We start from the raw sequence: 22,750 nt of genomic DNA, 5'->3' as shown, positions 1-22,750 counted from the left end.
GAACTAGAACTGAACTAGAACTGAACTAGAACTGAACTAGAACTGAACTAGAACTGAACTAGAACTGAACTAGAACTGAACTAGAACTGAACTGAACTAGAACTGAACTAGAACTGAACTAGAACTGAACTAGAACTGAACTAGAACTGAACTAGAACTGAACTAGAACTGAACTAGAACTGAACTAGAACTGAACTAGAACTGAACTAGAACTGAACTAGAACTGAACTAGAACTGAACTAGAACTGAACTAGAACTGAACTAGAACTGAACTAGAACTGAACTAGAACTGAACTAGAACTGAACTAGAACTGAACTAGAACTGAACTAGAACTGAACTAGAACTGAACTAGAACTGAACTAGAACTGAACTAGAACTGAACTAGAACTGAACTAGAACTGAACTAGAACTGAACTAGAACTGAACTAGAACTGAACTAGAACTGAACTAGAACTGAACTAGAACTGAACTAGAACTGAACTAGAACTGAACTAGAACTGAACTAGAACTGAACTAGAACTGAACTAGAACTGAACTAGAACTGAACTAGAACTGAACTAGAACTGAACTAGAACTGAACTAGAACTGAACTAGAACTGAACTAGAACTGAACTAGAACTGAACTAGAACTGAACTAGAACTGAACTAGAACTGAACTAGAACTGAACTAGAACTGAACTAGAACTGAACTAGAACTGAACTAGAACTGAACTAGAACTGAACTAGAACCGAACTAGAACTGAACTAGAACTGAACTAGAACTGAACTAGAACTGAACTAGAACTGAACTAGAACTGAACTAGAACTGAACTAGAACTAGAACTGAACTAGAACTGAACTAGAACCGAACTAGAACTGAACTAGAACTGAACTAAAACTGAACTAAAACTGAACTAGAACTGAATTAGAACTGATCTAGAACTGATCTAGAACTGAAATAGAACTGAACTAGAACTGAACTAGAACTGAACTAGAACTGAACTAGAACTGAACTAGAACTGAACTAGAACTGAACTAGAACTGAACTAGAACTGAACTAGAACTGAACTAGAACTGAACTAGAACTGAACTAGAACTGAACTAGAACTGAACTAGAACTGAACTAGAACTGAACTAGAACTGAACTAGAACTGAACTAGAACTGAACTAGAACTGAACTAGAACTGAACTAGAACTGAACTAGAACTGAACTAGAACTGAACTAGAAGAACTGAACTGAACTAGAACTGAACTAGAACTGAACTAGAACTGAATTAGAACTGATCTAGAACTGAACTAGAACTACAAGTAATTGCTTATTGTTCAATTACACATTACAAGTAACTGTAATTAGAAATACTTCAATTACAAGTGGTTGTAATTGGTTATTGTTCGATGTAATGAATTACTTACAAGCCTGAAAAATTGTACTAATAATCAAATTTTCTTTAAAATGATACATAAATATAATTATACAAATTTCTCTCCAATACTTTACATTTTTTGCAATTAAACATTAAAATTAAATTTTCCATTTCTACATTCATTTATGTTGATGCCGTATTATATAGTTTATGCGTAATTTAATTATTAATAATGATAAATTGAAATTGGATTTATTATTCAATTATTTATTTCTGTTGTTATTTATACTCTTCACTAATAACAACAACGCGTAAATATTCTCTGCACTATTTCCAATACAAATAGCTTAAATGTATGGCTATTAGCAATGTTTTTATAAATTTTAATTAAATTAAATTCTGAAATAAGTAAATTATATATTTGCTTAGCTGTAGTTGTAGGTATTTCTTAATAAACCGCAAAGTTTAATTAATTAATCTACTAAATGTCACTTTCGCGCTGCTAAAAGTTTGAAAACTTTAAATCTTGCATTTGTTTTAATTTAAGGTATTTAACAAGAAAGAATGTTTAGTATTGTAACAGGGTGGAGGGGTATGTGTTCCTAATGACTAGTTTGTTTTAAAAATTAATTCATTTTCAATTCAAGGTCAAGATTAGTTTGGTTTTGTTTTTAAATTCGACTGCGGTTTTTATGAGTTTGTTTTTTTATTTGTTTGGGTTTCAAGAGATAAAGGTTCATTTACATTTTACATTGAAATTGGGGGTTGCGGCAACTAAATAAACTCCAGCAAACGTCAAACAAATAAGTAAATACTGATAATCATGTAAAAAAATATTTGTAAAGTTTGAAAAAATAAAGTTTTGGTAAGAATTAATAGAATTAGCAGAAACTTTGGGGCAAAAAGTAAACAGATGAAAAATAAATATTTTACGGAATACACAGTTTTCAAATGAAATAAACAAAGAAATTATAGTTCAAAATTTTTTTTTTTAAATTTTTTTGATTCAATTAACGAAAATGTATTTTTTAATGAGAATTCATCTCATGTAACAATTAAATTTTAATGAAAAATTGGACTAGTCTACTAACCAGTCTTTCGATGAGAAGACTTTTGACCATCGACTCGACCATGGATTGTATTGACTATCAAACGTAAAATAATCCATGTACTAGTACAGTTCTGGTTTAATTCTAATTCAGTTCTAGTTCAGTTCTAATTCAGTTCTAGTTCAGTTCTAGTTCAGTTCTAGTTCAGTTCTAGTTCAGTTCTAGTTCAGTTCTAGTTCAGTTCTAGTTCAGTTCTAGTTCAGTTCTAGTTCAGTTCTAGTTCAGTTCTAGTTCAGTTCTAGTTCAGTTCTAGTTCAGTTCTAGTTCAGTTCTAGTTCAGTTCTAGTTCAGTTCTAGTTCAGTTCTAGTTCAGTTCTAGTTCAGTTCTAGTTCAGTTCTAGTTCAGTTCTAGTTCAGTTCTAGTTCAGTTCTAGTTCAGTTCTAGTTCAGTTCTAGTTCTCTAGTTCAGTTCTAGTTCAGTTCTAGTTCAGTTCTAGTTCAGTTCTAGTTCAATTCTAGTTCAGTTCTAGTTCAGTTCTAGTTCAGTTCTAGTTCAGTTCTAGTTCAGTTCTAGTTCAGTTCTAGTTCAGTTCTAGTTCAGTTCTAGTTCAGTTCTAGTTCAGTTCTAGTTCAGTTCTAGTTCAGTTCTAGTTCAGTTCTAGTTCAGTTCTAGTTCAGTTCTAGTTCAGTTCTAGTTCAGTTCTAGTTCAGTTCTAGTTCAGTTCTAGTTCAGTTCTAGTTCAGTTCTAGTTCAGTTCTAGTTCAGTTCTAGTTCAGTTCTAGTTCAGTTCTAGTTCAGTTCTAGTTCAGTTCTAGTTCAGTTCTAGTTCAGTTCTAGTTCAGTTCTAGTTCAGTTCTAGTTCAGTTCTAGTTCAGTTCTAGTTCAGTTCTAGTTCAGTTCTAGTTCAGTTCTAGTTCAGTTCTAGTTCAGTTCTAGTTCAGTTCTAGTTCAGTTCTAGTTCAGTTCTAGTTCAGTTCTAGTTCAGTTCTAGTTCAGTTCTAGTTCAGTTCTAGTTCAGTTCTAGTTCAGTTCTAGTTCAGTTCTAGTTCAGTTCTAGTTCAGTTCTAGTTCAGTTCTAGTTCAGTTCTAGTTCAGTTCTTTGGTTCTAGTTCAGTTCTAGTTTGGTTCTAGTTCAGTTCTAGTTCAGTTCTAGTTCAGTTCTAGTTCAGTTCTAGTTCAGTTCTAGTTCAGTTCTAGTTCAGTTCTAGTTCAGTTCTAGTTCAGTTCTAGTTCAGTTCTAGTTCAGTTCTAGTTCAGTTCTAGTTCAGTTCTAGTTCAGTTATAGACTACTTTATGGACTATAGTCTACTCTTTAGAATAGTCTACATATTAACAAGTCTTGTTTATGAATAGTCTGGCTTTTGTCTCAGTGTATATTTAAGTATGTAATTTTGGAATTTTTACATGTACTTCATATTTATACATTCATATACATTTAAATCCTTTTTATGAACTTATTTTTACATAAATATTTTCTCTTTTTTCTTCTACCAAGGTTTTGGTCCTGCTGTTCAACAACAACAACAAACAAATTCATCACCCACAAAACGACCATTAAGTCCTGATCATCCAAATCCGGCACTACCAATAACAGAGGTAAAATTATAAATATTTTATTTTTTTCACATTTATCTTTATGTTTCATTTCATTTGGCCTTTTTTATTGTTGTCTGGTAAAGTTGAAATGACATTTATTATGGTTTTTTGTCTGTCAACTTTTTGTTGTAAATTTAGCTTTTTTTCGCCTTAGAAATGGTTAGGAAAAAATGCTGCTGACAACACGTTTGTGGCGTTTGTATTTCTATTTATTATTGTGGTCAAGTTAAATGAGTTGTTTTGGGGTAGACAGACAGTCATAAAATAAGGTGCCACTTGTATGTAATTAAAACAATAGTTTATATTATTTAGTATATTTTGTTTAACACTTTTTAGGGGTACGTCATAGCCATTATAGATAGAAGCATAAGTTGGAAAAGTTTTGTTTTACTTAAGGAACTAGTTTAGTTAAAGTTTATTGTTTTCATAACTAGTTCCATAAATATTTGTTTTTTTCTCTTAATTAAAATATATGGAGAGTCAGTGCTTTCTAAAAAATGTCTTTAATATTACAAAAATGTTATTACTCGTGAAAAGTAAAACCACTTAACTATTTCCTAATGAAGTTTCTTAATTTACTCCTTCATTTAAATAAGTAATCTGAGTGCCACTAGAAGATAACTTCTTATTTAATAATCCCTACACTTTTTTCAACAATTAACCAATGTTATGACCCGTTTTTTCACCCTTTAGCTAAACAATCTTTAGCTTTTTTACACTCTACTACTCCTTTTTAAGTTGCTTTCATAATTCAACATAATTATGAAAATATAATTTTCATTTAAGTTATTTTAATTGTTTACTTTACATTCATTTAAATTTTCTTTCTTTCTGCAGTCTCCTAGTCCTGCTATGAATCGTATGGGATGGGCTTTACGAACATTATTGGTTGCTGACAGTTCAAGTTGTTTAAAGGATAGAAAAGTAAGTAACAGATACCTAACTATACATTCTATTTCAGAGAGAAGTGTAAACAGAATGACAATAAGTGTTGTTGGTGAAAAAAAAATACACTCCATAATAATATTTAATGATTATATAATTGGTTTTAAGTGTGGTGATAAAATATCACAATTAAACACTACTAATGAAGACAAAAAGTGTGCTTCAAAACCTTGCCCTGCAGTTCGAGGTGGTAGTTAGCAACATTATCTTTATATAAGACTACAACAATTTCTTTACGTGTACCATTCCCAGGAGAAAATCAATTCATCCATTCACATTTTATAACCGCCAGACTACTACTTTCTAAGGAAAAATAAAAAAAAATTATCTAAAACGTCTATTCTCTAAATACTGAACTAAAATTGAACTAGAACTGAACTAGAACTGAACTAGAACTGAACTAGAACTGAACTAGAACTGAACTAGAACTGAACTAGAACTGAACTAGAACTGAACTAGAACTGAACTAGAACTGAACTAGAACTGAACTAGAACTGAACTAGAACTGAACTAGAACTGAACTAGAACTGAACTAGAACTGAACTAGAACTGAACTAGAACTGAACTAGAACTGAACTAGAACTGAACTAGAACTGAACTAGAACTGAACTAGAACTGAACTAGAACTGAACTAGAACTGAACTAGAACTGAACTAGAACTGAACTAGAACTGAACTAGAACTGAACTAGAACTGAACTAGAACTGAACTAGAACTGAACTAGAACTGAACTAGAACTGAACTAGAACTGAATTAGAACTGAACTAGAACTGAACTAGAACTGAACTAGAACTGAACTAAAACTGAACTAAAACTTAACTAGAACTGAACTAAAACTGAACTAGAACTGAACTAGAACCGAACTAGAACTGAACTAGAACTAAAACTGAACTAGAACTGAACTAGAACTGAACTAGAACTGAACTAGAATTGAACTAGAACTGAACTAGAACTGAACTAGAACTGAACTAGAACTGAACTAGAACTGAACTAGAACTGAACTAGAACTGAACTAGAACTGAACTAGAACTGAACTAGAACTGAACTAGAACTGAACTAGAACTGAACTAGAACTGAACTAGAACTGAACTAGAACTGAACTAGAACTGAACTAGAACTGAACTAGAACTGAACTAGAACTGAACTAGAACTGAACTAGAACTAGAACTGAACTAGAACTGAACTAGAACTGAACTAGAACTGAACTAGAACTGAACTAGAACTGAACTAGAACTGAACTAGAACTGAACTAGAACTGAACTAGAACTGAACTAGAACTGAACTAGAACTGAACTAGAACTGAACTAGAACTGAACTAGAACTGAACTAGAACTGAACTAGAACTGAACTAGAACTGAACTAGAACTGAACTAGAACTGAACTAGAACTGAACTAGAACTGAACTAGAACTGAACTAGAACTGAACTAGAACTGAACTAGAACTGAACTAGAACTGAACTAGAACTGAACTAGAACTGAACTAGAACTGAACTAGAACTGAACTAGAACTGAACTAGAACTGAACTAGAACTGAACTAGAACTGAACTAGAACTGAACTAGAACTGAACTAGAACTGAACTAGAACTGAACTAGAACTGAACTAGAACTTAACTAGAACTGAACTAGAACTGAACTAGAACTGAACTAGAACTGAACTAGAACTGAACTAGAACTGAACTAGAACTGAACTAGAACTGAACTAGAACTGAACTAGAACTGAACTAGAACTGAACTAGAACTGAACTAGAACTGAACTATAACTAGAACTGAACTAGCTGAACTAGAACTGAACTAGAACTGAACTAGAACTAGAACTGAACTAGAACTTAACTAGAACTTAACTAGAACTAAACTAAAACTGAACTAGAACTGAACTAGAACTGAAACTAGAACTGAACTGGAACTGAACTAGAACTAGAACTGAACTAGAACTGAACTAGAACTGAACTAGAACTGAACTAGAACTGAACTAGAACTGAACTAGAACTGAACTAGAACTGAACTAGGACTAAACTAGAACTAAACTAGAACTGAACTAGAACTAAACTAGAACTAAACTAGAACTGAACTAGAACTAAACTAGAACTGAACTAGAACTAGAACTGAACTAAACTAGAAATGAACTAGTAACTAGTGGTGATCTGCTAACCGTCACAAAGTTAATATCGAGAATAATCCGCAAACACATAAGGGAACACATAGAACGAATCTTTCTATTCTTTCAGTTTTTATCTACGTATCATTGTTTCACTGAAAAGAACCTCTCTTGAGGTCTTGATAAATATTCACTTAGGCTTCTTATAGTCAAATTTACTGGACACTGTACGATTTAAGGCGTGTCAGATTGTTCGCGATCTTAACCGCATAAGTTCTATAGACGAAGAACACTGAGTACAACACCGAATGATAGAACGACCTCGCTTTACAAGAGCGCAAACTAAGATATTTTGATTCAAGCTATTTTTATGGTCTTGATCGTCACAATAATGTGTGACTAACGAATCAAAACATTCTGTATTGAGGGATCTTAATATTCAACACAAGTGAGTATAGCTCTCGACCTTGTTTTTTTTTTTTTTTTTTTGTAATCCTTACCACAGTCGGACTGCTTAATAACAATCGTTAAATTGCTGTATGTAGTATTGGCAGGGGAGTTGGTGGCAACATAAATTATATTCATTTGTATATACATACATATAAAAGTTTGTGAAAGTGAATGTGTATATATGTATGTAAATGGTTTGATATGGTTAAATTAAAGACAGCTGTTAACATTTAAGAAGCTTTTAATTAATAAAAACGTTTGTGTATTTTGAATACATTATTCTTTTATTTGCAAAACGAATGTTAGTAAAAAAAAGTAAGTGTGTTTCTAAAACACTTTGAAGGAAAAAAGTAACTGCCAACACTTGGTAGTAGAAACAAAATTGTGATTAATTTTAACAATTTGAATAATGTTGTTATTTTTTATGATGATGTTTTTTTCTCTCTCTCTCTTTTTTTGCCACAAAATGTTGCTCATTATATTGCTTATATTTTTTATACTTTTTTCGTATTTAGGTTTCTGGCAAACTTATACGTAAGTGTGCTCCTGGTACTGAATTGGTAGATTGGTTGGTGAATTTATCGCCCATTGTTCATACAAGAGCCCAAGCGGCTGGCATGTGGCAAGCTTTACTGGAGGAAGGCATATTATCACATGGTAAATTAATGAATAATTTTTGTTCTCTCTTAGATTATATTATACCTACATATATACTTTTACTGCTAGGCATATACTTATTATGTTTGAAGGTATATAGTACATACAGAGGTGGCATGGACTATAGACTAGACTATTGACTAGACTATAGACTAGACTATAGACTAGACTATAGACTAAACTATAGACTGGACTATAGACTGGACTATAGACTAGACTATAGACTAGACTATAGACTAGACTATAGACTAGACTATAGACTAGACTATAGACTAGACTATAGACTAGACTATAGACTAGACTATAGACTAGACTATAGACTAGACTATAGACTAGACTATAGACTAGACTATAGACTAGACTATAGACTAGACTATAGACTAGACTATAGACTAGACTATAGACTAGACTATAGACTAGACTATAGACTAGACTATGATAGACTTAGACTAGACTATAGACTAGACTAGACTAGACTATAGACTAGACTATAGACTAGACTATAGACTAGACTATAGACTAGACTATAGACTAGACTATAGACTAGACTATAGACTAGACTATAGACTAGACTATAGACTAGACTATAGACTAGACTATAGACTAGACTATAGACTAGACTATAGACTAGACTATAGACTAGACTATAGACTAGACTATAGACTAGACCATAGACTAGACTATAGACTAGACTATAGACTAGACTATAGACTAGACTATAGACTAGACTATAGACTAGACCATAGACTAGACTATAGACTAGACCATAGACTAGACTATAGACTAGACTATAGACTAGACTATAGACTAGACTATAGACTAGACTATAGACTGGACTATAGACTAGTCTATAGACTAGACTATAGACTAGACTATAGACTAGACTATAGACTAGACTATAGACTAGACTATAGACTAGACTATAGACTGGACTATAGACTAGACTATAGACTAGACTATAGACTAGACTATAGACTAGACTATAGACTGGACTATAGACTAGACTATAGACTAGACTATAGACTAGACTATAGACTAGACTATAGACGGACTATAGACTAGACTATAGACTAGACTATAGACTAGACTATAGACGACTATAGACTAGACTATAGACTAGACTATAGACTAGACTATAGACTATACTAGACTAGACTATAGACTAGACTATAGACTAGACTATAGACTAGACTATAGACTAGACTATAGACTAGACTATAGACTAGACTATAGACTAGACTATAGACTAGACTATAGACTAGACTAGACTAGACTATAGACTAGACTATAGACTAGACTATAGACTAGACTATAGACTAGACTATAGACTAGACTATAGACTAGACTATAGACTAGACTATAGACTAGACTATAGACTAGACTATAGACTAGACTATAGACTAGACTATAGACTAGACTATAGACTAGACTATAGACTAGACTATAGACTAGACTATAGACTAGACTATAGACTAGACTATAGACTAGACTATAGACTAGACTATAGACTAGACTATAGACTAGACTATAGACTAGACTATAGACTAGACTATAGACTAGACTATAGACTAGACTATAGACTAGACTATAGACTAGACTATAGACTAGACTATAGACTAGACTATAGACTAGACTATAGACTAGACTATAGACTAGACTATAGACTAGACTATAGACTAGACTATAGACTAGACTATAGACTAGACTATAGACTAGACTATAGACTAGACTATAGACTAGACTATAGACTAGACTATAGACTAGACTATAGACTAGACTATAGACTAGACTATAGACTAGACTATAGACTAGACTATAGACTAGACTATAGACTAGACTAGACTAGACTATAGACTAGACTATAGACTAGACTATAGACTAGACTATAGACTAGACTATAGACTAGACTATAGACTAGACTATAGACTAGACTATAGACTAGACTATAGACTAGACTATAGACTAGACTATAGACTAGACTATAGACTAGACTATAGACTAGACTATAGACTAGACTATAGACTAGACTATAGACTAGACTATAGACTAGACTATAGACTAGACTATAGACTAGACTATAGACTAGACTATAGACTAGACTAGATAGACTAGACTATAGACTAGACTATAGACTAGACTATAGACTAGACTATAGACTAGACTATAGACTAGACTATAGACTAGACTATAGACTAGACTATAGACTAGACTATAGACTAGACTATAGACTAGACTATAGACTAGACTATAGACTAGACTATAGACTAGACTATAGACTAGACTATAGACTAGACTATAGACTAGACTATAGACTAGACTATAGACTAGACTATAGACTAGACTATAGACTAGACCTATGTATGCACAATGGGATAATTTTGTGCATTAAAAGCTAGCAACAGAAAATTTTAAGGCAGTTTGTTTTTAAATATCAAAACTATTTATTACGGCAAAAAATTTAATAATAATGAAAAATAACTTAAATTCGCTCACCTTTAATTTATGGTCCAAATAAAGATGTTTTTCCATTTCCTTTGCGAAAACTAACATTTCCTCCTTCATATTTTTCTCGACTTTTTATTTAACACACTTTTTTTATCAACATGATTGCTTTTTATTTACATTTCACACTTTATTTACATTTATTTGCATTGAAAAAAACACACTACTTCTTTTCTTTTCATAACAACAACAACAAATGCTAATACACCACTTCTATATTCACACCACTCTCCACTTTTCTAACAAAAGATTTGCACCAAAATTAATACATATTTTTTTCATAATAGCAACAACAACTTTACTTGTTACATTCTCACACCTCCCATCTCTTCATCATAAAGACACGCATTGTTTTGTTGTTGTTATTTAAACGAATAGCCAAACTGAAGCAAAAACAACGAACGACCGGCACGCCACGCCACGGAATAAAAAATTGCATTAACTTTTCGCAAAATTCTAACACTTTTTTCGCTTTAAATTTAACACTTTTCTTAGATATTTTTGAAAAAAAATTATTAACTAATGTGTAATTAACAATTTAATGCAATAAACTTTTAATATAAACGATTAATTAACGACCGACACTTAATTTAATAAGACGACACATCAAAAGACAACCGAACACTTTAGAAATTTATAGAAAACTAAAGCAGAATGCAAATAAGAAAAAGGAAGAGCAATTACTTTTGGTGAATTTTGGGAGTAAAGAAATAGGAGTCATTGATTGTTGTTGTTATTAGCAGAAGTAACGACAGTGTTGTTGTTATTAGCTTTATGTTAAAAGTAAACAATAAGAAAAAGATGCAATCAGTGATGGGTGAAATAGTAAAAAGTACTTTTTTTATAAAAAACAATAATTATTGTTCCTCTATATTTATTATGGTTATATATAGGACTATAGATTAGTGTCCAGAGTATAGATTTCCTATTGCCTACGCTATAGATTAGTTTCTCGTCTGGACTCTAATTTGAAGTACATAGTAGTCTCTAGTCTGGGCTAAAGGTACTCTAAGTCTTGGCCAAAAATTTGTTATTGTATGAACTATAAATTAATCTTTGGCCAATATGTTAGTTTATAATCTGTACTATAGATTAGTTTATAGTTTAGACTACAGATTTGTCTATAGTCTTGACCATAAATTAGTGTGGACTATAAGCTGTAGACTAGACCATGGATTAGTCTATTGTCTGGGCTAAAGATTAGCCTATAGTCTAAACTGTAGACTTGGCTATAGCATGGACTATAAGCTTTATACAGACTTGACTATAGATTAATCTGTAGTCTAGACTGCAGAAAATGTAAACTCAAAACTCTTAAGTGCAAATATTAAAATCATCTCAAACAATTAAAAAAAACCGTAAAAGTTTATAGATAGTGTAAGGTCTGGACTATAGATTAATCTAAATTCAGGACTATACATATATTAGTATATAGCCTAGACAATTGATAAGTTTTTGGTAAAATATAAATTTTAGTGCAAAATCTAAATTTTAGTAAAAATTTTAATTTTATGTAAAAAAAAGAATTTTTAGTGAACATTCAAATTTGAAGTAAAAATGGAAATTTTTATTGGAAATTCAGAATTTTAGCACAAAATCAAATCTTTAGTATAAAATCGGAGTTTTTATGAAAAAATAAGATTTTTGTGGCAATTCTCATTTGTGTAGAAAATTTAAGTATTTAGTTAGTTAGTTAGTCAGTTAGTTAGTTAGTAAGTTAGTTAGTAAGTTAGTTAGTTAGTTAGTTAGTTAGTTAGTTAGTTAGTTTGTTAGTTAGTTAGTAGTTAGTTAGTTGTTAGTTGTTAGTTTGTTAGTTAGTAGTTAGTTAGTTAGTTAGTTAGTTAGTTAGTAGTTAGTTAGTTAGTTAGTTAGTTAGTTAGTAGTTAGTTCGTAGTAGTTAGTTAGTTAGTTAGTTAGTTAGTTAGTTAGTTAGTTAGTTAGTTAGTTAGTTAGTTAGTTAGGTAGTTAGTTAGTTAGTTTAGTAGTTAGTTAGTTAGTAGTTAGTTAGTTAGTAGTTAGTAGTTAGTTAGTAGTTAGTTAGTTAGTTAGTTAGTTAGTTAGTTAGTTAGTTAGTTAGTTTGTTAGTTAGTTAGTTAGTTAGTTAGTTAGTAGTTAGTTAGTTGTTAGTTAGTTGTAGTAGTTAGTTAGTTAGTTAGTTAGTTAGTTAGTTAGTTAGTTAGTTGTAGTTAGTTAGTTAGATTAGTTAGTTAGTTAGTTAGTTAGTTAGTTAGTTAGTTAGTTAGTTAGTTAGTTAGTTAGTTAGTTAGTTAGTTGTAGTTAGTTAGTTAGTAGTAGTTAGTTAGTTAGTTAGTTAGTTAGTTAGTTAGTTAGTTAGTTAGGTTAGTTAGTTAGTTAGTTAGTTAGTAGTTAGTTAGTTAGTTAGTTAGTTAGTTAGTTAGTTAGTTAGTTAGTTAGTTAGTTAGTTAGTTAGTTAGTTAGTTAGTTAGTTAGTAGTTAGTTAGTTAGTTAGTTAGTTAGTTAGTTAGTTAGTTAGTTAGTTAGTTAGTTAGTTAGTTAGTTAGTTAGTTAGTTAGTTAGTTAGTTAGTTAGTTAGTTAGTTAGTTAGTTAGTTAGTTAGTTAGTAGTAGTTAGTTAGTTAGTTAGTTAGTTAGTTAGTTAGTAGTTAGTTAGTTAGTAGTTAGTTAGTTAGTTAGTTAGTTAGTTAGTTAGTTAGTTAGTTAGTTAGTTAGTTAGTTAGTTAGTTAGTTAGTTAGTTAGTTAGTTAGTTAGTTAGTTAGTTAGTTAGTTAGTTAGTTAGTAGTTAGTTAGTTAGTAGTTAGTAGTTAGTTAGTTAGTTAGTTAGTTAGTTAGTTAGTTAGTTAGTAGTAGTTAGTTAGTTAGTTAGTTAGTTAGTTAGTTAGTTTAGTTAGTTAGTTTAGTTAGTTAGTTAGTTAGTAGTTAGTAGTTAGTTAGTTAGTTAGTAGTTAGTTAGTTAGTTAGTAGTTAGTTAGTTAGTTAGTTAGTTAGTTAGTTAGTTAGTTAGTTAGTTAGTAGTTAGTTAGTTAGTTAGTTAGTTAGTTAGTTAGTTAGTTAGTTAGTAGTTAGTTAGTTAGTTAGTTAGTTAGTTAGTTAGTTAGTTAGTTAGTAGTTAGTTAGTTAGTTAGTTAGTTAGTTAGTTAGTTAGTTAGTTAGTTAGTTAGTTAGTTAGTTAGTTAGTTAGTTGTTAGTTAGTTAGTTAGTTAGTTAGTTAGTATTAGTTAGTTAGGTTAGTAGTTAGTTAGTTAGTAGTTAAGTAGTTATTTAGTTAGTTAGTTAGTTAGTTAGTAGTTAGTTAGTTAGTTAGTTATTTAGTTAGTTAGTAGTTAGTTAGTTAGTTAGTTAGAGATGAATTGCCTTGTAGATATTTTACGGACAATTAAATTTAGAACCTTCTATATTTCTCTTCTTCTTTTTATTTCTTTTTTCTTGAGTATTACTTTCTTTATGATTAAATTTAGCAATTTGTGAGCTTTAGTTTTTACGGACTTAATTTTATTTCCATTTCCGGGCAATTCTTACATTATTTTCTGCCATACTTTTGCCTAAAATAAAAATCCTTTTGTAATGAAATCATTTAATTTATTTTATTTCATGTGATTTTCGTTTTTCAGTTAACAAAGAACAACCCTTTAAGGATAAATGTTTTCTATATCGATTTCGTGTTGATGAAGAAGGTACCGCGGGCGGTCACCCCTCCACAGACGATCTAAATGCTAGTAATGAGCATGTACGTGAAGCTTTAAGTAGTCTGCTACAGCGAGGACCCGATGCTACGTTGCGTATGATTTTACGAAAACCGTAAGTAAAAAGAAGAATTTTACTGTTATTTAGTTTGTATTTAAAGTAAATATCTATGTTTAAGAGTACTTCTACAAAAGTATACAGCTTTGTTTAAAAAAAGTAGAACTAAAAAATAATAAAATATTATTATGCATATTTTATGAAACTCTTAAGTGCAAATATTAAAATCATCTTAAACAAGTAAAAAACTTTTCTGCTCAATGTCAGTCAGTAGACGGAAGGAAAGAAATTATTTTAAAGTTTATGGAAAATCATAAAAAGAATAAAATCTCTGGAAAAAACATATTTAAGTCTTAAAATTCTAAACAAAAATATAGAGAAAACTTTTTTCTTTAAATTTCATGGATTTGCATTTCCATTAAATATTTTTCATTTTTTTTTTTTTCATTTTATTTATTTCTACTCTTTCCTCAAATAGCTCACATGAACGCACACCCGAAGAATTAGAATTGGTATTTGAAGAACTTTTACATATTGCTGCATTATCGCATTTATCAACAAGTATTAAACGTGAATTATCATCGATTATTGTTTTTGAATCTCATGCACAAGCTGGAACCATCTGTAAGTAGTATTTGCTTTCTATTTTTGTTATTTGTCTAATGGTCTTTGCTGTTCTTTTTCAAATTGCTTTTGAAGTATGTTGGGGAAAGAAATGTTGTCGGAAAGTATTTTGCGGTGGGAGAATTTACATAGAATAAGGAATAATTAAAATCTGTTAATGAAGTACAATTAAGGCGGCTATTGTAATAATTAGAGAAGTTGGAATGAACTATTTTCCACTTTATTAGATAAGCATTTACTGCAGAAATGCTTCCAGAAATCTTTTGTGGGAAAGTTCTTTTTCTAAAACTTCATTTCATATACATAAGCTTTTATTGTCTATTGTTGTGAGAAAAACTCTTTTTTAAAAACTTAATTTTAGTTAAAAGTATTTCAATTTATTTCGCAGAACAGCCAACAGTAAACAGAACAGCCAACAAGTAAATTTCGATCATCTTTACTCGATCACAAAAAGAAAACAATAAATACATATTATCCGATAAAGCTCTTTTCTGAAAACTACTTTTAAGTGAATAAAAAGCCTTTGAAAAAAAAGCTTATGTAAAAAGCTTTTGCATAGATTGAAAGCGTTTATTTAAGAAGCTTTTGCCAGAAAAGCTTTTTTAAAAAAGCTTTTGCTTAAAAAAACTTTTATATACAAAGCATCTATATAATATTTTTATACAAACAGCTTTTTTATAAAACATAATATATTTTTTAAATAAAAAGCTTTTAATGAAAATATTTTATACAAAAATAAATAAAAAAAGCTTTTATAAAAAGAGCTTTTATATAAAAAACTTTTCATTTTATAAAAAAGCTTTTTTAGAAAGCTTTTGCCAGAAAAGCTTTTTTTAAAATCTTTTGCTTAAAAAAACCATTATATACAAAACATCTATATAATATTTTTATACGAAAAGCTTTTTTATAAAACATAATATACAATTTTTTAAATAAAAAGCTTTTAATGAAAATATTTATACAAAAAAAAAATAAAAAAAAGCTTCTATATAAAAAGCTTTTTATACAAAAGGTCTTTATATAAAGATAATAAGCTTTTTATATAAAAGCTTTTGTTAATCTCTTTATATAAAAACTTTTATATAAAAGCTTTTCAAAAAAAGTTTTTTAACATTTATTTACAAAATATATATATAATAAGCGTTTATATAAAAACTTTTATAAAGAGCTTTTATATAAAAAGTAATACATATAAGTAGTTTTTATAAAATAGCTTTTGTAAGGAGCTTTTAATAAAAAAGCTTTTCTATAAAGAACTTTTGTATTAAGAGCATTTATATGTATAAAAAGTGTTTATAGAAAAAACTTTCATAATAAAAGCTTTTATGTAGAGCTTTTGTATAAAAAGCTTTTACATACATATGAACTTTTCTAAAGAGCTTTTATATAAGAAGCTTTTCTAAAGAGTTTTTATATAAAAAACTTCTATAGAGTGAGCTTTTATATAAAAAACCTTTATAAAATAAGCTTTTATATAAATGCTTTTTATAAAAACATTTATAGAACGAGCTTTTATAAAAAAGCTTTTTTAGAAAAATCATTTATAAAATGAGCTTTTATATAAAAAGCTTTTATATAAAAAAAACTTTTATAGAATGAGCTTTTGTATATAAAGCTTTTATAAAATGAGCTTTCATATAAAAAACATTAATAAAATGAGCTTTTATGTATATAAAAAGCTTTTATAGAAAAAGCTTTTATATACATTTAAAGCTTTTCTAAAGAGCTTTTATATAAAAAAAAAATTATAGAACGAGCTTTTATATAAAAAGCTTTTATAGAATGAGCTCTTATAGAACGAGCTTTTATATAAAAAACTTTCATAGAATGAACTTTTATATAAAAAGCTTTTACAGAAATGTTCTCTTAAATTAACTCGATCACGAATAAAAGCATATAAAATAAGAAAGCTCCTATCCTCATTTTACGATCAGAAATTGAAAATTGTTAAAAACACATTTACTGTCGCACTATTGCCCACTGTAGTTGTAATTAAAACCAGTTCAATAAAATCCTAGAAATTTTTTCCCGCCCTTTATGAAACCTAAAAGATAAGCAACCACATTTCCACATAAATTCACTAATAAATACAACTCCAATTATAGAAAAGAAAAGCACAAAGAACAAATGAAAACATAAACTTTCGCGAAGTTTATTTTCTTTTTCCCTTAGAGAGACAGAGAGAGAGAGAGGGAAAAAGTTTGTTTTATAGTTAATTAAATACCTTAAAGAAATAATCTTTATTAAAGTTTGATAGAATTAAACTTTGTCATTGTTAGTAGAAAGGTAGCAGCGAAGTAATTTATAAACAAATATTCCCGCCAACAAACAAAAACCACAAGAAACAATACAAAACTTGTTAAACTCTATAGAAACAAAATGTAAATGTGTTGCTGAGGTTGAGAGGGCGGGGGAGGGTGTGGTATGCAATATAGTTAAAACGGCAATGATTTCAAAAAAATGTTGATTGAAATTCTTTTCAATACTTTCTTTAAACGCAATTTTAACTTTTATTCTTTTCTTTTTAAATTCTTTTATCAAAAAAAATATATATAAATAAATAAATTCGTAACGAATGCTATTGGACGTCTGTCGCTGCTCTAAACCCTCACCCTCAGTATTCAGTCAAGGTGATGAGGGACGTTCTTGGTATATAATACTGAAAGGTTCTGTGGATGTTGTAATACATGGCAAAGGCACTGTGGCCACCCTTAAGAGTGGTGATGACTTTGGTAAACTGGCTTTGATTAACGACGCACCCAGGTGAGTTTCACGTTTACTTTTTTTCGTTTGAATGCATTGGGGGGGACTTGAAAGTGTATTAATGGTATTGTTTTTCTTGGTTATTTTTTATGTTTTACTTTTATGGAATTTTAACAATTTAATTATTATTTAACAGCTTCAGCTGTCAAAATAAAATATTCAAGCAAATAAAATTCTTTTTTAAAAATATATTTACTACCAAAAGAAAGTAAAGTAAAGCACGTTTTTTTGGTTGTAAATATAGTAAATTGTTTGTAGATTAAAAGTGCGTAAATTGTTTTTTGTTTTCTTCTTTAATTATAATTAAATATCTAGGCAATGTTTTGGTCATTTTGGACTTAATGGATTCCTTTTTAAATTACTTAAGTAACGTTTTTATTATAAGCAAAGTTCAACGAGATGCTTAAGAAATCAAAAACAATGCTAAAACTTTTATACTCGATAGACCCAAGTTCAAGAAATCGAAAAGATATTTCGCAAGATCTGTTTCAAAATTGGAAGTTGTTAGTTTGAAAAGAGGATGTACATATGTACATCAAATCCGAAACAACTCACCTAGGCCTCTATCGGATCTATTGTGATCTCCTTTACAAGAGTCTCAGGTGTTTCAAAATTGGTTAGTTAGTTTGAAAGGAGGATATATATACATATGTACATCAAATCCGAAGCAATACACCTAGGTCTCTATCGGACCTAGGTGTATTGCGCGGATTCCCACCCTGCGCTCCTTTACAAGAGTCTCAGGTGGGAATCGAACTTACGATCTCCGATCTAACAGACTACAACACTAACCATTAATTTAGGATTTGCAGTAACATTTCATAACGATTTCTTAACGAAGACCAAAGTTCCTAAAACACATTGATCGAGAAATATTTGAGTAGCCTCCAGTAGTTCGTAGAGATTACAAACGATTATAATTTCGTGAAATTACAAAAGAAGTTCTTCAGCATTTCCGTTTAACTTCCATCTATTTAAACGACTAAATATTTGTTTGGAAACCCCTTTTTTAGAAAATTCCCGAGGTGCAGGAAACTGCGTAAAGATGTAGAACAACAGCAGATCCATCTACCTTGGAAACTTCTGTCAAACCAAGATCATAATATAGTAACAGATTCGAAATTAGTGCAGAAGAATTGGAACGACTCAAGATTCCTTTAGATCGTGGTTTCCAAAGACATTTGTAGAGAAAGGTCAACATTCATGCAGGACTTTGTATTAAAGTTGAACTTTCTGATCACTCATTATTTCGTAAAGATTACAAGTAAAAGCTCTTCGAAGCAGGGAACAGCTTATTCCAACATATAGATCTTGGATTATCTGTGTGGTCGCCTGTAGTTCGTAGAGTATAGAATCAAAATCTGGAAATCTCGCAGAGTTATAAAATAAGTTCTTCAGTGGTGAGAACTCGAAGTCCTCCTTCTTTAGCAAATACATATACCCAACCTTGATGTATTACCTGGGTCCAGATGCAATGGCCCATTGAGTTAATTCACTGCTAGCGCCTGGATCGAATAGTCCTAACGACTATGCTTGAACGTTAACCAACCAAAGCCTACTCTTTCCATAACAATATATTGGGCTCTTGAGACTTTTGAAAATCTTCAAGATTCCTGCAGTTTCTTTTTTCTATTAAAACTTAAAGGCAATTGTCAAACGACCTTTAAAATCAAATTTGTATAACAAAACTTTAAATAACTCCTGGTTGAACCTATAGTTATCTATTGATTACAAATTCCATTTGACTGTATGAAAGGCCTTTTATGTCGAATTAGTAGTTGGAAAATGTAAATATTATGTACGGACCCACATGCACATGCAAAGCAATAAAATCCCAAAGCCAAAAAATTCAATAAACAAGTTTTAATAGAAAGAGAGAGAGGTGCAGGTTAGTAGCATATAAACCTTGCAGATCATGGGTCCATTTTCGGATGGGGCCAGCGATTTTACAAACGAAGCAGGGAACATAAACACATAATAGTAACCAGTGAAAGTTTAAAGAAAAGTTTCTCTGATTCTAGACTATAGACTAGACTATAGACTAGACTGTAGACTAGACTATAGACTAGACTATAGACTAGAGTATAGACTACACTATAGACTAGAGTATAGACTACACTATAGACTATGGACTAGACTATGGACTAGACTATGGACTAGACTATAGACTAGACTATAGACTAGACTATAGACTAGACTATAGACTAGACTATAGACTAGACTATAGACTAGACTATAGACTAGACTATAGACTAGACTATAGACTAGACTATAGACTAGACTATAGACTAGACTATAGAAGACTATAGACTAGACTATAGACTAGACTATAGACTAGACTATAGACTAGACTATAGACTAGACTATAGACTAGACTATAGACTAGACTATAGACTAGACTATAGACAGACTATAGACTAGACTATAGACTAACTATAGACTAGACTATAGACTAGACTATAGACTAGACTATAGACTAGACTATAGACTAGACTATAGACTAGACTATAGACTATAGACTAGATATAGACTAGACTATAGACTAGACTATAGACTAGGACTATAGACTAGACTATAGACTAGACTATAGACTAGACTATAGACTAGACTATAGACTAGACTATAGACTAGACTATAGACGAGACTATAGACTAACTATAGACTAGACTATAGACTAGACTATAGACTAGACTATAGACTAGACTATAGACTAGACTATAGACTAGGACTATAGACTAGACTATAGACTAGACTATAGACTAGACTATAGACTAGACTATAGACTAGACTATAGACTAGACTATAGACTAGACTATAGGACTAGACTATAGACTAGACTATAGGACTAGACTATAGACTAGACTATAGACTAGACTATAGACTAGACTATAGACTAGACTATAGACTAGGACTATAGGACTAGACTATAGACTAGGACTATAGACTAGACTATAGACTAGACTATAGACTAGACTATAGACTGACTATAGACTAGACTAGACTAGACTATAGACTAGACTATAGACTAGACTATAGACTAGACTATAGACTAGACTATAGACTAGACTATAGACTAGACTATAGACTAGACTATAGAACTATAGACTAGACTATAGACTAGACTATAGACTAGACTATAGACTAGACTATAGACTAGACTATAGACTAGACTATAGACTAGACTATAGACTAGACTATAGACTAGACTATAGACTAGACTATAGACTAGACTATAGACTAGACTATAGACTAGACTATAGACTAGACTATAGACTAGACTATAGACTAGACTATAGACTAGACTATAGACTAGACTATAGACTAGACTATAGACTAGACTATAGACTAGACTATAGACTAGACTATAGACTAGACTATAGACTAGACTATAGACTAGACTATAGACTAGACTATAGACTTGACTATAGACTAGACTATAGACTAGACTATAGACTAGACTATAGACTAGACTATAGACTAGACTATAGACTAGACTATAGACTAGACTATAGACTAGACTATAGACTAGACTATAGACTAGACTATAGACTAGACTATAGACTAGACTATAGACTAGACTATAGACTAGACTATGGACTTGACTATGATTAGACTATAGACTAGATTAAATCAATGACTTTTTCAAGTAACAACATGTGTTATAAATTGGGTTCCATAAGAAGAAGAAGTTTTGTTCCCTGGAAAGAATTATCGGCCACAATTGAATTGTTACAACAACAGAAGGAAATGGATGAGATTTGACTCTCATCCGAAGAGGACCTTTTGGCCTTAAGTCAAGAGATATTGGTCAACATGTCAACACTATTCTCAAAAACCTCCACATTGGCATCCATTAAAACTGCAGGCTATCCCACCAGTATACTTCCAAACGTAAATAGACATACGAACCAATTTGCAATGAATGCATGTGTTTTACAACAGGATTAGTTTGGAAAATGAATGTAAATGGCACACAGGACCACAAAAACACTAAACTACATTTACATGGGTGTTTGCAAATGGATGTAAATGCAAACAAGGATTAAATTTCAATTAACAAAATGCATTGGCTGGCAGAACTTATTATCAAAGGGGGGCGGGTCACTCTTTCAAAAGCCATTAAAACAAACAAACAAACAATAACAAATGTATATAAATATTAAACAAATAAATAAATAAAGCGTAACATAAATAATACAAAATAAAATTAAATTTTTAATTGAAAACATTTAAAATGCAACTAAAGTTAATGGTGTGTAATTACTACATACATACAACTCCCACTAAATAATTATAAAAATCAATTAAATTTATAAAACTAACACTGTTGCATTTGAAAAAGGCATAAAAAAAGGATTTAAATTATAATTTATATTTAAAGCTATTTAATCCTTTAGCATTACTCTTTTTCTTTCTGCTTAAAACAAATATTTTAAATATTTTCTTTTTCCCTTCTTTTCCAGAGCTGCTACCATAGTTTTGAAAGAAAACAATTGCCATCTGTTGCGTGTGGATAAAGAACATTTCAATCGTATACTACGTGATGTTGAGGCAAATACTTTAAGATTACAAGAGCATGGTAAAGATGTTTTAGTTTTAGAACGTGTTGCAAAGCAAAGAGGACAGCATTCGGCATTTAAGTAAGTACACAGATACTTTTTTGGGGGGGGGGAGTAGAAACTTTTCTTCTTAAGTTTTTATTTCTCGTTGTACGTGTGTGCAGTTTTGGTGAACTTTTTTACAAAAAAGTTTTAAACAAATTTTAGAGTTTAAACTGTTTAGACATTAAGTTTAATTTGTATTTTTTTCGCTTCAACTTTTCTTTTACTTAGATACACTGTCATGTCGGGTACACCTTCAAAGATGTTGGAACATTTATTAGAGACTCGTTTGGGCAGTCAAGTCAGCGGTGTGGATCCCTTCTTAGATGATTTCCTGCTGACCCATATTGTTTTTATGCCAGTTGTACAGTTGGTGGATGAATTGGCTAATTAATATCCTTTT

The 22,750-nt window shown here is 30.6% G+C and overlaps 1 protein-coding gene across 1 annotated transcript; it reads left to right on the top strand.

The window, feature by feature from the left end:
- Positions 1 to 3,889: 3,889 nt before the first annotated feature.
- Positions 3,890 to 22,743, top strand: LOC119614921 (rap guanine nucleotide exchange factor 4-like; the record flags this gene model as incomplete). The annotated part of the gene is made up of 8 exons (XM_037971012.1): positions 3,890 to 3,990; positions 4,828 to 4,914; positions 7,996 to 8,137; positions 14,230 to 14,416; positions 14,838 to 14,983; positions 17,602 to 17,746; positions 22,210 to 22,386; positions 22,579 to 22,743. Coding segments are annotated over 8 exons (1,148 nt in total), but the record flags the coding sequence as incomplete, so codon positions are not given.
- Between the last annotated feature and the right edge of the window lie 7 nt (positions 22,744 to 22,750).

This window comes from Lucilia sericata, unplaced genomic scaffold (genome assembly GCF_015586225.1).
Source record: "Lucilia sericata isolate MDLA Ls3-8-SP2 unplaced genomic scaffold, ASM1558622v1 Contig003675F_arrow, whole genome shotgun sequence".
In the NCBI taxonomy this organism is placed as follows: domain Eukaryota; kingdom Metazoa; phylum Arthropoda; class Insecta; order Diptera; family Calliphoridae; genus Lucilia; species Lucilia sericata.
Note: the sequence above shows the minus strand (reverse complement) of the source record. Positions and strands in the feature narration are given on the sequence as shown.